Genomic DNA, 14,805 nt, shown 5'->3' on the forward strand with positions numbered 1-14,805 from the left:
ACTCCTTACAATGAAGATCCACAGTTGCGCATACTGCAACCTCAACACTCGAGCATCATATTTGAAGTTTTACAAGTGACTTCAAGGAAAATAGTATATGCATTTTTCTCATATAACGAAAATGAGTAAGATCAGATAAAAGTGTAAGATGATTTCCAAATGTATTTATTAATAAGCTTCCACGTGTTGCAACCGCCTGTCGTTAACGTTCAAACACCACGTAGTCGTCGCATGCAGATTTAAAGGCGCTTAATGGTGCCGCGTTCATTGTTGGACTCCCCACCTCTCTTTGTTTTCCTCTTCATACTTGAAGTACAGTTCCATGCAATCCGTGTCGGAAACATGCGTCCATCCATCAGGCTTCATATGGTAACACCTTACGATACCTTTGCACAACATATTGCAAATATGACGACAAATTGAACGGTTGCTTTTAAAATCAGAAAATCTAAAAAAAATCCTCTTTTTCATAACAATAGGTGATATATTCACGATGATTATTAATAGGTCGAAGAAAGTGGCAATTTTCATTTACTATTTTGTCATGTATTTATTTTATTAGTTTTTTTTTGTCCGCCGTCCTATCATCGCTTCGTCGTTATTCTGTTGACTAATGTCATTTGACTAATGTTGCGAATCCTGTTTCTACATAATAACTCCGACATTTTATAAAATAAAAACTATCTATGAAAAGAAAACATGAGAATATGAAACAAATATGAGAAAAATTAGAAGCATTTTAAAAGTATAAATACGACCGACAAATCAGCAAAATTGACGTTATAAAAATCGAGTTAAACTTATTAAGTTAATGATAACAAAGTTAAGTACTAAACAGATATAAACCGACAATAAGAACAAGAGGTCACAATCGTATTAACTCTTTTTAGTTATCTCCTCAAGTTTTTATTTTCCTCCACTAATTTCGCTGTTTTTTAGATTCGATTTTTTTGCGTACTACATGGTTATCAACAAAAAAATTGAAAGAGAAAGCGATAAGTAAAAACCGCCACCAACTACCAATTAACCTAATATAACAATAATTATTGTAGCTATTATTATTGTTATTATTATTATATCATTAAAAGATACATTTTAATGACACAGTTCAGTGTCATAAAATGACCTTTTTAACAGCTATAAATACTAAGTAAAATTTTACTTTAGGTAATTTGTTACGTAACTATCCGACATACTTTTTTCCTTTCTTACCTCCAGAAGCGAAATCTCGGAACGTGGCTGCAGTGATTGCTTTCCTGCCCAACTCGTACGCCTCTTCATCAGTCATGTCAAATCTACAAACGTTACGACAAAAAAATTATTAATTCACAACATAATGAAGGCTTCTACTGATTTTCTTTCAGAGTAGGAGGCATTACTACTTTAGAGAGAGAAAGAGCTTTAAAAAACCGACTTTTTTTTTTAATAAATATTAGATAAAATTGCTGTCGTGATTCCACGCACCGGTAGTTGGTGTCGAGGACGCCGAGTGCGTATGGTGATCCAGATCCGCACGAAAATAGGTTGCCTGACATCCGGGTACCCGAATTATCGACCCAATACAAACCAGGTCCACGTTTGTCGTAGCCAATTATCATAGTTCCCATGGATAGACCCATACCTGTGAAACATAGAAAATGGCGAATTCAATAACAATAATTATCATAACGTTATAAGTGTAGTTATTGGTAAACTAATCATGCCGTACACCGTGAATGAATTAAAATAGTATGAACGCATACAACAAAAAAGAGCAAACTGAACTATTTCTCTGCACCTTTGTAATTGTAGAGAATGTTTGCAAGTAGTTTTGAGGCAGCTGCCACCGAGATACGCTCCTTGTTACGGAGTTCATACATACGACACCTGTACGCAATAAAAATCATATTATAAAGAGTAGACTAATGTACTGCCTTATGCCGGTTGCGGATATTTATCAATATGTTAATTCAAAACATTGAACGGTAAATATACAGAGAATTTTATTTCACTGGGTTGCGTTACGGCGCCTATGTTTGTTCTATATGTAATAGTTTATTTACATATTCATCAATCGTCTATATTTTATAGATTTGGTATCATCAATGCGGCTAAACTGGTGAGCGATAAGCACTTTATCAAACTGCGGATCCGAGATCTTTAATTTTATACCAGCTAGTAATTCATTAATTAAATAATTACCTTTCAGAAAGGATGCGAAGCCAGTAAGTGCAATCGGCAGCTCCTCCGGCCATTGTGCCCAATAGATAATCGTTGATTACGATCACCTAAAGTAACTCACCGACAGAAAAAGGTATAAACAGACATATGCTAGTGCGATCAGTACGTGCACATTTCTGCTATAGAGCAATGTAAACCTCAATTAGGCGACAAGACAACTACGATATGATTCCGAATTCTCCCAAGTGACTATTTCTGTAAAGAACAAATATTGTCCAAATGATGTATGAGCATGTAACACGTCTCAACTGCCTGTCGCAATCGCCAGTTTACCAGCAGCAGAAAGCGTTTTTACGTAAAGAGTTCCGAATGATAGAAATCATGTTGCAATTAAAATTTCTTTTCTAGTACCATGGCTATAATGATACCTTTTGAACGGACCCCGATGCTATATAGTTTCCACCAGTTGCTCGGGAGTCAACGCAGATGCATACGCCGCCCTGATACTTGAACGCGCACGTTGTCGTTCCTGCAACGCAATTATAATTAAAAAAAAAAAAATATATATATATATATATATATGTATATATATATATAACTTGGACACAAAGATGGCTATATGTATTGCGCATCGCGGAACTAGACAAATTAGCTGTGGAAGAGTGAAACTGACTTGGCGTTCCAGGCAACAACTATGATACTGGACCTCTGACATAGTGCATATGTTCTTATACTTAGATCGATTTGTAAGAAATAAGCACACCCTTGTTGAAGTTCAGGTTCAATGGACGACCATGCTCGTCCCGCTGCTTCAGATGAGCTAACGTCTCTACAGGCTAGAATAAACAGCAGCAGTAACATCACATCTTAATTATATCATTCAGCTGAATCATTTAAGTTATTGCAAAAGATCAAAAAAAATATTTCAGTTGAGTACCATTGCACATTTGAGTGCATGAAATTTATGGTGATAGAACAGATTTAAGTAACCTCATTCTATCATAGTAAATTTCCATGATTAATATAATAAAACTGGGATGTCTTATCAACTGCATACCTCTGCAATCACATAAAAAAGAAAATTAGGTAATAACAATAGAAATATATTTCAAAGAAACAATATAGAAAAACAATAATTCTCAATCATTTTTGAGTTTCAATGTGTGACCGTGGTAATGATAAATCTTCAGAACTTTATGAAGACATTAGGTTCGGTTCTATCTATCTTATTTATCTAATAATAGCCTATCGAAAGAACTAAACAGGCAGACGTCAAAGGGGTTATCTCTCACCTCAATTCAAAGAGAAGTACACACCCCACCTTAGCAAGTACGAATTTATATGGAGCTGTTGCAGCGATCCGAAACGAAGCTTAAATTGACAACTTGAAAAAAACTGTATCGAAAGCCCACCTACCTCGGAAAATGGAGGCACACAAATTTTTGAATGAAACTTTATATTATCATCCACATCTTCCAGACTTTTCAGCTCATCATCGCATCGCGGTTTGAACGCTCGTAGATGATCGAGTCTCACGAGACTATCCAAAGCCATTTTCTTCTTCACTCACGGAATTGCGTCAATGTAAATAGTTAGACACCGGCGTTCGTTTAACGACAGAAATATCCACCGCAATTGTGAACTGTCACTGTTTTGGCTGCTAAATTCTGAGCCTGTGTCAGTATCTTAGCAGACGACGTACAACAAATTACTCTGTTTTTGGCTTCGCTGGGACAGGCAAGGCAACTGGGCACAATAGTATTTTTCTGTTTTACACCCAGTGTTACCGTTAAGCATTCCATCAGACGGCTTACTCCCAGTACGAAACGAAGCTGCTTATGTCCGGATCGGAACCTAGAGGAGAACAATGGCACCTTGCAAAAAGTTATCGCGGAAGTGAATATGAAGAATATAACTGAATGGATGAATATCGGAGTTTAGTCGAGCATGGAGCCCGGCAAACTTTGAACTTAGTCAAGTGTTAGTAACTGTCAATCGCAATCAGTTTTGCATCTGTTGAAAAGAGTTGTCACTTAAATGTCGGACTAAATCACTCAGTTATGCGAAACACAACGAGGTTGCATATCCTTTTCATTTATGTATGTTAGTTAACGCATGACTTTGGTTATAACTGTTATGTCTTAGCTGTAATAGATATGAATACTTAGATGTTTAATAATTATGATATCTAAATGGCAGCACTTAAAATTCATGACCTATATTTGACGACATATCCTATTAAAAATGCCCTATAACTCTTCCAGTTTCTTTTAGCTGAGAAGGATATCGGGTCAGTGCTTGAAAGTGTATCTTCTACTGTATTGTTACCTGTTGCACAACCAACAGCTTTGCAGGGATATTCCAAAAAAATAAACCTTTATTATATTGGTTGTAGGTTCATTCAAGTTCGCAGCACTTGATATTAGAGACCCTAGCTTAGGAGATAACTGCTTGCTTTTAAAGTGGTGTAACATTTGGAAGCGATTGGATAAACGTTTATTACCTGCCCAAAATAAAGCATGCCCACGAACTACCAAAACTATTTGTATCCGCCAATATATATATATATATATATATATATAATGTGGTAGCGAAGCAAAATGTTTTTGTATAATGCTGTACATAACAAGTACTGAGTGCTGTATACTTTAGCGATGAATCGCACATTATTTTTAATGACTGGCATTTTTTTTAGTTTGAACTATGTGATCATTGTCATTGACCTCACAAAATATCACACAGTAATCCCACCGAGGCCCTTGCAGGGCTGCCGACTGGTAAAAGGGGAAAAGTTATGCTAGGGCGAAGCCAAACGCGGCAGGTTGCGCGTCTGTACTATATACTAGCTTTTCACACTAATAGACAGTTACACAGATCTGGATTACTTTTTGCTATTGATATCAGATTGGCTTGAACCTCGTTCAGAACACAATGCCATGAACTAAACTATACAGATAAAATATGCAAACACAATTGATTGCACTACTGTGAATCAATATGCGAGTACAAAAACATTTCCTTTTTGTACCGTCATAGTTTTATTTAAGTGAACGGTAGTACAAAAGGACAAGTAACACATCGCTACCTAATGTCGTTAAACCCGCAAGGACCGTAACACGGTTTCGATAATCTATATAACGATATCTATACATGCAGACAAATAAATATAAAGAGAATGCTAACAACAGCGCGTCCGTTTTTCCGGAGATACACTTCTATAAACCTATTAGCAGACAATAGATATTAATAATACTAGTCAATCAAGTATTCATAATACTACCTATTATATACAAACAAACAACATTGTCAGTGTGATTGAACTAGCTATATATAGGGTGTACATGAGACGGTCATACGTTGTCCAGCCGTAGTAAAAAGAAGTAAGTTAAAAATCAGAGAAGATGCTGGATAAGTTACAAAGATCTGAATTTCGCTAAGCAGGCTAGTCCTTATTTTTGGAATGCATGCGAAGGACACTTAGCGGCGTTTCCAAAACTTCTAACTATCGTTGAACTTTTATGAGGAAAGTTACGGTTTTGCCGTTTTAGTTTTCTTCCAGTGTGGGTCTCTTTTTCGTTGGTCTACAGACGTGATCCTTTCTAGCAAATCACCTCAAAGCCAGCGCGGCGCCTGCTTCGGGTATTGTAAGCTGGGCCTTGTACGTTCTCGTACCATGAATTTTTCACAACATCACTCAAATGGAAGGATGAGTCTTGAAGTAATTCGCTTCGCGGTGTAGCGTCTTTCGGAGTTGAAGCCATTAGACCTTCTGAAGCACAGTTATACGAGTGAATTAAAAATGATTTAACCTTGCTTGTATTTAGAATGGATTTCTTGCTGATAGCGAACTCGAGGGTGTTATAAGGTGGCATTTATAGACCGTCCCATGAATAGTGATTTCTTCTTTACAATCCCAATGCATTTCATGCATTATTTCATAGACTATCCGCGTTATGTTTCACAAATGAAGTATCTATTTCATTCATCGTTTACAAACTACCACTTATAATCCTTCAATCTAATTAAGTAAATATTGAAATTATTACGAAAGCTAATTTTTCTCAAGATTCCGCTTGACTAGGATATTGTATAAGAACATACTGCGAGGTACTTCGTAGATACGATCAGCTAAAGCAAAGCTTCAAAACGAGTGAAATAATAGCTGGTATGTGTCATACTCTGGTAACTTGAGCTATTACAGAAAAATTGAAAAAAACGCGCCGTGGCTTTAAGGTTGTACAATAAAAGAAAAATCTCCCTTATCATGTAATAAGAAAAATGGTAAATAAAATACTGCAAATTTTTTATTAATACAATTCAAAATGGGTGTTTAGTTATTACACTTTATAACTTACCTATATTTGTTCCAATGAACGACTTATAAGTAAATGTACTATCGCAGAGCTGACTTAGCCTGCTGCGTCGTCCCAGTCCAATTTCCCTACTCTGAAATTAGACCGGAAGTTCATCATGCATGAAAAGTAAATAGTACCGAGAATTTTTTTTACTGGAAACTATCCAATCAAGAAATGCATAGAAGGTATGAGTAAACTATTCCCACCTGATTCTCGTTGTGAAAAATTGTCGAAGGAGCACTCCTATCTTTTGCGGCTTCTTTCGTCATTTTGGGGATATGCCGAGATCCCTCCATCACAAACCCATGCTTCCGTCTTTGTGCTACCAAGCCTGTGGGGTTGTCTAGCGACGATTTCGTATTTGACTTTTCAACAGTCGATGCATCGTAATTATTCGTTTTAGTATCGTTGATCAGGCGCCTATTTCCTGAGGAAGCTGTGTCATTGCTGCTGGGATCCCAGCTGCCCGTCGGCTCCGGAGGTTCCACAATAAGAGCACGCCGTCGAGACTTTGCGCTCGATAACGAGGACGTGCAAATGGCAAAATGCGCAAACGGAGAATAACCCTGACAGTCAAGGAGCGTTAGCGTGCAGTATGCACATCACGAAAAACAACAAAAGATCTACCATTTCGCGTTTAGAGTTTACGTTCGATACAGTAAGATGTTACGGTATGTTTATGTAAATAAGATTAGGCAAAGTCTATGCCGATATTCCCTATTCTGCTTATAAAGTGCAACACTCTGATCAAAGGGCACTACTAGAAAATGGTGTATTGCTTATTATTTTCATTCACCTAATGTTTTACTATGTTTACAACACCATCCCTTCGGAAAACGACACGTATGTAATGTGTTTTTATATCGTGTAAAGAAGTACATTTCTATTCACTAGATAGACTTAGCAGAGTGCAACGCAGATGCTTATGTGACGCATCAAGTGTAAGCCTAGTGGTGCCTGAAATCCAGGTCAACCGAAGCCAAGTTTGCCTTTCAAGGAATACAAGGTGTATGCGAAAAACGTGCCGATGCATAATCGTTTCTAATTTCTTTATCAGTTTTGTTGCCTTTTGAGCAAGAACTCTCCTTCGTTGGTACTGCCCGGTGAACGTTTACGTTGTCACAATCGATCCACGCTAATTGAATCGTACAAAATTCATAGCGTACATTAGAATAAAAGCCAACATTACACAGTTGTTTTGAGATCATTTCCCGTAACTAATTTTTACCGTTTGCTTAGTAAATGTTCATCCTAAATCTCGGATCACGATCGTACACATCACATACCAACATACATTTTTCTTAAAGGCTGGTCATACGCTAATGGAAGCTGCTTTGATGGTTAGGCTCACAAAGCACCCAAAGTTCGCGAGTTTCAAGTATTCTTCGTTATACAGATCGATGCGACTTTTTCGTCAGATGCACTGCCAATTCTGATGACCTGTTCTATTAAAATCTGCGGGTTTCCCTCTGCAAGCGCCGATGTAAGCTTCGCATAATTTTATAAGTTATCCAGATTACGGCTAAGTGTGATGCACAACGCCCGCATTTTCACAGAAAGTGCGCCACTTCTGAATGGTGCGTTTAATAACTATCTAGGATTCGTACATCGGGCATATTTCTGCGTCAACTTTTCTATTTTTAGAAATAAAAAAGAGAAGTCTTGGAATAACAGCTTATTAGATACAAACAAGCTCCGTGCTAACGGATAATTATAATCGCATTGTGTGTGTGAATAAACCACCTAGAGCATTTATCTCCAGGGCCAAAAGGTCAAGCAGAAAATTCTTTACGATCTTTTGGTATACCCAATATAATTATGTTGCAATTACACTTACGATAAAACAGCCTTGTACTTAAAAGTCACCTTTACCACTGTTAATGATTTAAGCCGACATCATTATCTTTATTATTTTCTTTATCCTTCAACGCCCTTTGTTCCGAACTGAAAGCTTTTTTTCAATACCAACCTTTGTAGATTCATTGTGGTAACCTGGAGCAACGATAATAATACTTTCGTCCAGGATCGTTTTTTGTGAGGTATCCCGTTTCCTGTTTCCTGGATTCGGAAGGCCTTCTGTTAATTTCGGCTTTCTCTGGCTTGTCGAGGGTTTTAAATAGGTTTTATCAAATTTAGGATCCCCATGCTGAAGTGGCAAATGGTCGGATTCGCTTGAATCGGATAAGAGTTTCATGGACGGGCTTGTAATAACGATGTCAAGCACTTCTGAAAATGTTAATTTGCCATACAAGTAATCGTAATAGCTGCAAATGGACAGCATAGAGGCCTAGTAGATTGATGATTTGCCTTGTTTTCCAGGCATGAGGGCGTTTATTATTTCTATTCATTAATTTATTCATCTCTTTACGCCTAACTATCGGCATCGCACATCCGCAATTCATAAAGCAAATTGACGTAGCGTTTGAAAGGATTATTTTTTTTATTATGTTTATTATTATTGTTAATGCTGTTCTGGTTATTATTGAATGTAAAAACAAGTGGGTTACAAGAGTCACCAGGTACAAAATGATTCAGCATCATTACGTACGATGATACTGAAAACCAACTCTATTACTGACTCGCAAAACAAGTCTTCACACTATTTTGCGCTCGGCGGTAGCATTGCATAGATAGCATCATCGTAATGATCCTTTCTTCAATGCGCGACAGCATCAGGCGTTACAGGGTACAGTCAAGTAATTTCAGTTGCTAGATTATGCTCTAAAAGTCACGCATTATGATAACTAGTAGAGCAGCTGCACTATAACATGCACCGAATGCGATATCAAAGCAATTTAGAATACCTGTAATAGGCTGTAATCCACTATCGAGTGAACTCACGGCTGGTCCGCACTTGTCCTTCTGATCGGTCCTAGTCAATCCAGGTTGTTTGTGAACATCTCCGACGTATTCAGTCTCTGCCTCAATAGCATTGTCGTCTTTTTCTTTTTTGAATAACATCCGCTTCTTACGTCGGCTGCGCTTGTCGACGTTGCAGGACGGATTGTCGGAATCAGGATTTTCGGCAAGCTTCTTACTACATTCGTCCAGCTGCAAGCGTACCTCAAACTCTTGGACTCTGTCGGATGCGCCGCAAATATCATGCGTCTCTGAGTTCGCTGTGGTTCTGGTTCTGCTGATTGCGGGTGGCTGGCTGGTTACAGGATCGCTCTGAGCTAGTTGCTCAGATAAGGTGGTCGTTATCCAATGGTTTCCGGAAGCAGGAATAGATTCCATGATCGTTGATAAACTTTCGCCGAAACGAAAATACTCCCGTTCAGGGCGATACGTGACCCCCTTGTTAAGTTCAGCTAATGATTCCATCAAGTCGACCTTAAAGAAGCAACAATAAAGAATAAGAACGCTATACGTTGCCGTGATACGTAGAAAATATTCAGGTCAGTTATTTATTATTTACGCAATTTTTGGCTTTCTTCAATAATTAATATAACTGAACAAAGGCAAGAGATATCCTAATGTGTACAATCGATACATCATGATCAGTAGTATATAAATGTTAATATTTTTTGCTTGGTGCATCTGTAGGTGCTCCTCAGTTGATACTGAGATGAAACCCACCTCCAATGAAACGGGAAAGGTGTCTTCGTTAAGCACAAAGGCCCTCATCGTCGCAACACTTGAACAAGATTGGGTTACACGCTCGATAGTGTCGAGTTGTTTACTAACTGCCTCCAGCTGAAGTCGAATCGCTTGAATCCACGGTCGACCTATAAGGGTAAGTAAGTCGATTTGATGGGTTCGCCGGCAGTTCAACTATAAACAGTCTATAGATTTAGCCGAGCAAGACTTTTCCTTCAGTTTTTACGCTAACGCACTACAATGTCACGTACGCATGTTTTTATATTATAGAGTTTTTAAAAAATACGGGTAAGAACAGTTCGATTTTTATATTTATTGCATAATTCCGAAAGGTGGTAACACTGCACGATTTGCGACACCGATCACGCTATACTTTTTAGGCAAGCCTTGCCTTTCAATAAACGGTGCTTCTGCAATGAACGATATCGTAAGTACATTCAAACATATGTTGGAAGAAAATAAGTAAATTCCACGTGTCCCTTGTATCCTACACCAATGGTTTTGGTCGCCAAAAAGGAAGACGGAATATCGAAAAGGTGTACACCTTTTTCCCCTGAAAAAGACGACTAAAAGGCCAACTACCGTGAACGATTTATATGTTCTTGTACTCACACTGTGCGTATTTGATCGCGAGCTTTTCAAGCAGCAACTGTTGAGTCTTAAAGGCTTCCTCGGATTCACGCAAGAGGTTCACTTCTTTTGCGAGCTGATGATTCAAATCTCGGTACTGAGCTCGCTCCACGTGGCAACGTTCGTTTACGCACACGGATCGATGTCGTATCGCAGTCGGATGGCGCTTTAGAATTATTCGGCCCTACCAAAAAGTGGTCTGCTTTACTTTTAACGTTAAAACATCCGAATATAGAAGGTGGCCTTCTTCGAACTCTCTTCGTTCTTATTTGTTGGAGACCTCATTGAAGCCGAAATCGCCCCACGGGCACATTTTTGCAACATTTTTGCCGCTACTTAAGTAGCGGCAAAAATGTTGCATTCGAATTGCAGTACTCTAGCAATGACGCGTTGCAGGGTCTCCCAGCATCAAGATTGTAGCAGTCTCAGAAAGCTACGGAACGTGGAAGTACCATATAGGCGTCAAATAATCAGTTTTTTTATTTTAGACCATCCGAGATACGTTACAAATATATTATAAAGCGCACAATGAGCTCGTTGTCGCCTCACAAATGTGTCCTTCTGGATATTAAGAACATGAAATTTTATTACACTGTTTGCAAATGCGATATTATTATATTCGGTGTGAGCGAAAGGTCTCTTGACGATTTGAGAGTTTCGATTCTGCATCTATACAGTGAATATGCTATATGTACAAATTGATCAAACGCATTTTTCTTCAATGTCAAAAAACCTTTGCCGCAGCATTTATAGCACCAGCAGGTTAGCAACATGAAATGACCTCCAATACCTGATTTTGTCCACATATAATTTTTTGCCTATATACACTTAAAGGAGACCTTGAAAAATGCATAGGACTATTAGACATAATTAAGCGCGGATCCATATATATGAGGTCTGAATCGTGACGACATTGGTAAATTACTCACTATGGCAGACTTGGAACGAAATGGGTTGGCGTAACATTTTCGTATTCCTTTTCGGATTTTGGCCTGCCTACACAGCATCGCTTGAAGCACAACAAGAAACTTAAACAAAAATCATTTAGCTAACTTTTTTAAACCAATCCGATCGCGTAACACTGGCGAGGCACAGAATATCGAACGTAAACAGCGAATCAGCAACGGGCCATTTGTGGCTTGACACGTTCATACGATCATAGCGTCCGCAGACACGAAACCATCAGTCTGTTTATGGTCACACGAGAAAACAGAGGGACGCCTTGGCCATTGTGCACGTCGATTTTAAAGCACGCTAGTCTGAATTTCATCAAAAGCGTTTGCTGAATTCATAACTGAGTTGGTTCCCTGCGCTCTCACGACGCAGGGACGAAGAAAATGATCGAAATAAAACATGCTCTCAATTGAAAACAGCAGACCATTTTCGTCCAACTACGGGACCTATGAAATGAGCGTCACCTGCACGGCGAACAGATGCGATTGCTGCTCTGGTTTTCTTAGATCTGTCATTCTTTCATGCGTTTTTAGATATTTCACTATTGCCGATTTGGTTATTCTTAGGAAATTATATGTGTGAAGCTAACTTAAACTGTTTAAACTTAAAGTTTGAGTAAATATCAATATATCATTATATATCATATTATGGTAAGTTAAGAGGATTATGGCAAGTTCGTATGTCTTTAAAGCTGAACGATTCCAAAGCAAAAAAAGCTATTGTTGTGGTACACATTGAATGTACATGTTTGTTTTACAAGCCATCTACGCGACGATCGTACTCCGTCAAATTTTCGCCATTTATCTGAAAAACAATTATATATATATATATATATATATACGTTTTAGGATAATAATAACTCGCAATATATAATAGCTTAGTTTTTTTCTTTCAAGATAAAATGTTCGATAAAGAATAATTGATTATCCTTGCTGGCACGTTTTATAAACATCTTATAGACAAGCAGCAATGGGGTCTGGGGGCATTTTTTTTTCAGTTATCACAAGCACAGTCATTTACCACGTTCCACCAGAGTGTTGCAGCCACAGCTGCAATCACAGAGCTCAGTGCGAAATAAGTTATTCCCCAGAGATACGACTCTTAGTTCATCAGTACTGACCCTCTTGTCTAATAAGTAGTTAAACGCTTAACGATTGATCATCACACACAAAAAAATCAATCAATTGTAGGCGATTTATCTGTGAGAACAAGTTTTCGTATTGTCAGCCATTACTCCTAGATGCAAAGTGTGGCAGTTCCCGATTGCTGAAAGTTGACTTCAAGCAGCAGGACCTTTTCTTAAGTAAAACTCTTATCGGTCTATGTGTAAATACCAGTGATCATTTGTAATAATGCCATATGCATATTGAAAGCCTGCTAATTATCGCAAACAGAAGGCATAACTCTGGCGAAACTAAACTCGATAAGACATTTATTCCTGTTTGCCGTATTTAATGTGTCTAGATCACTATTTGAAATGAACCCTCGATCTAATCGTGTGCAAAAGAGATAAACATATCAAACACGTCGGTAGCCGAAACAATGTGCTTTTGAATGGCCCGTCGACAGATGATTATAAAAATAGACATTTCAAAATAGCGTGACCTGATTAATAACGTGTTGTGATTTAGGCACGATCATAGCTAGAGGTGCTCTAGAAGGTCCTGTTTTGTGGGTCCAGTTTTCCAATATCAGCAACTCGTATGTTGTCGTTTATCATGTTTCTTCATGTGTAAGTTTATAAACTTTATACAGTTTCATTAACGAGCATCTATGAGAGATGATCCAATTTTGTGTGCGCATCTTTCTTTACCTATCCCACTTAGCTTACGGAAACTATAAAAATATTTTCATTCATTTATAAAATATTGGCGTTCATTTTACACATATGTATGTCTCCATGTTTCACAAACGATAGCGTAATTTGTATTGTACTTAGTTTTTCATAGGTATCGATATGGGCAAATAAGTTAGTAGTTTATCAAATGTCAATACCCTAGATAAGTTCTCGCAGTATATATATATGTACACAAAATAGATGGTGACCCTGGTTCCCTTTTATATAGTCTGCTCCTTTTGCAGACTCAGCGTTGTTAACTAGCGAGTGTTGATCGCCTTAGCAGGTACACCCTTTTTGTTGTATAACTTTTACCATTACTTAATATTTCAAGTTAGGCACGTCCTTCACTGGCTCTTGGAAGCATCCAATCGCAATGTCCCAATGAAATTGCCACAAGCTCCGACGAGATCTTATAACCTGATGGTAAACATTTCCTAGCCAGATGACGGAGCGCATGACCTAATATTGTGGTCCCATCAATGAAATAGTAGCACTTGAAACAACTTAGTAACTTCGATTGTATAGCCACATTCACAAACATTCGTTTTTGCATGAAACGCGACGATCGTGATCGACGGCAATAAGCGGGAACAATATTTCTAGTTCACCCTCATCCGCTTTAAGACACAGAATTTTGACGATACTAAAGCGTACATTAACATTGTATGTTTATATTATCCTTTCGACGAAAAATAAAATGTAATTTTACATTTATTTTTACGTTTACGGAGAAATGTAAATGAAACATAGCTGCAGCAATCCTAAAACGGACTCTCTCGGAAATCGTCAACTTTCGAAAAGTTCGTTTGAATTCCGAACTTTTGTTGATTGAGAAGTTACTGCATTAGTCTAACGAATCAGTAAAACAGTCCTTGCCGCTATTTTTTCGACAATGTCATTGTATACAAAAGCAACAGATTGTTGTTCAAATAACAGCTGTCACTCTGAGTTCCGGGCAGTTTCCGTCAGATGCGTCAGAGTTGTACGATTGCTAGCTTTCGGGATTGGATTATTATGCACATTTTTGCTACACAAAAAAGTCGTTTAGTCTTTTTGTTTATTTCGAGCGCCTCTAGAGACACGGGGTGGGATTATCTTTAGCATTTCGTCCTTTGCATCTATCTGTTGTCTTCCATTACTTATCTTCTTTCATGATGGACACTGTTTCCCAGTTTCAATCAGAATCATTACATGCCCTAAGTTGAGTCCGAACCGTACATTGCCGCTGCTTTCTGCACAGTCATAGATGACAGCGTGTTTCTGGAT

General features: G+C 38.1%; 2 protein-coding genes across 6 annotated transcripts; both read right to left on the reverse strand.

Moving 5' to 3' along the window:
* Window positions 1-136: 136 nt before the first annotated feature.
* Window positions 137-4,035, reverse strand: LOC111245409 (proteasome subunit beta type-5-like). Its single transcript, XM_022793745.2, has 8 exons — window positions 3,577-4,035; window positions 2,924-2,996; window positions 2,589-2,689; window positions 2,182-2,267; window positions 1,778-1,866; window positions 1,465-1,621; window positions 1,213-1,295; window positions 137-386 (listed from the first exon to the last, which is right to left on the reverse strand). The coding sequence occupies exons 1-8, from the start codon at window positions 3,712-3,714 to the stop codon at window positions 265-267; spliced, it is 849 nt and encodes a 282-aa protein (XP_022649480.1). The 5' UTR covers window positions 3,715-4,035; the 3' UTR covers window positions 137-264.
* Window positions 4,036-5,133: 1,098 nt separating this feature from the next.
* LOC111244143 (uncharacterized) lies at window positions 5,134-12,139 on the reverse strand. 5 transcript variants are annotated; one of them, XM_086981360.1, is made up of 8 exons: window positions 11,675-12,139; window positions 10,728-10,929; window positions 10,095-10,243; window positions 9,320-9,848; window positions 8,485-8,573; window positions 6,722-7,081; window positions 6,516-6,606; window positions 5,134-5,929 (listed from the first exon to the last, which is right to left on the reverse strand). In XM_086981360.1, the coding sequence occupies exons 1-8, from the start codon at window positions 11,750-11,752 to the stop codon at window positions 5,760-5,762; spliced, it is 1,668 nt and encodes a 555-aa protein (XP_086837486.1). In that variant the 5' UTR covers window positions 11,753-12,139; the 3' UTR covers window positions 5,134-5,759. The 5 variants fall into 5 exon arrangements, with proteins under 5 accessions (XP_086837486.1, XP_022646612.1, XP_022646611.1 ...); XM_022790877.2 differs by having other exon boundaries at window positions 5,134-5,926; window positions 8,485-8,741; window positions 11,675-12,136; XM_022790876.2 differs by having other exon boundaries at window positions 8,485-8,741; window positions 11,675-12,132.
* Between the last annotated feature and the right edge of the window lie 2,666 nt (window positions 12,140-14,805).

The sequence above is a fragment of the Varroa destructor genome, unplaced genomic scaffold, assembly GCF_002443255.2.
Source record: "Varroa destructor unplaced genomic scaffold, Vdes_3.0 BEIS01000002.1, whole genome shotgun sequence".
Taxonomy (NCBI): Eukaryota; Metazoa; Arthropoda; class Arachnida; order Mesostigmata; family Varroidae; genus Varroa; species Varroa destructor.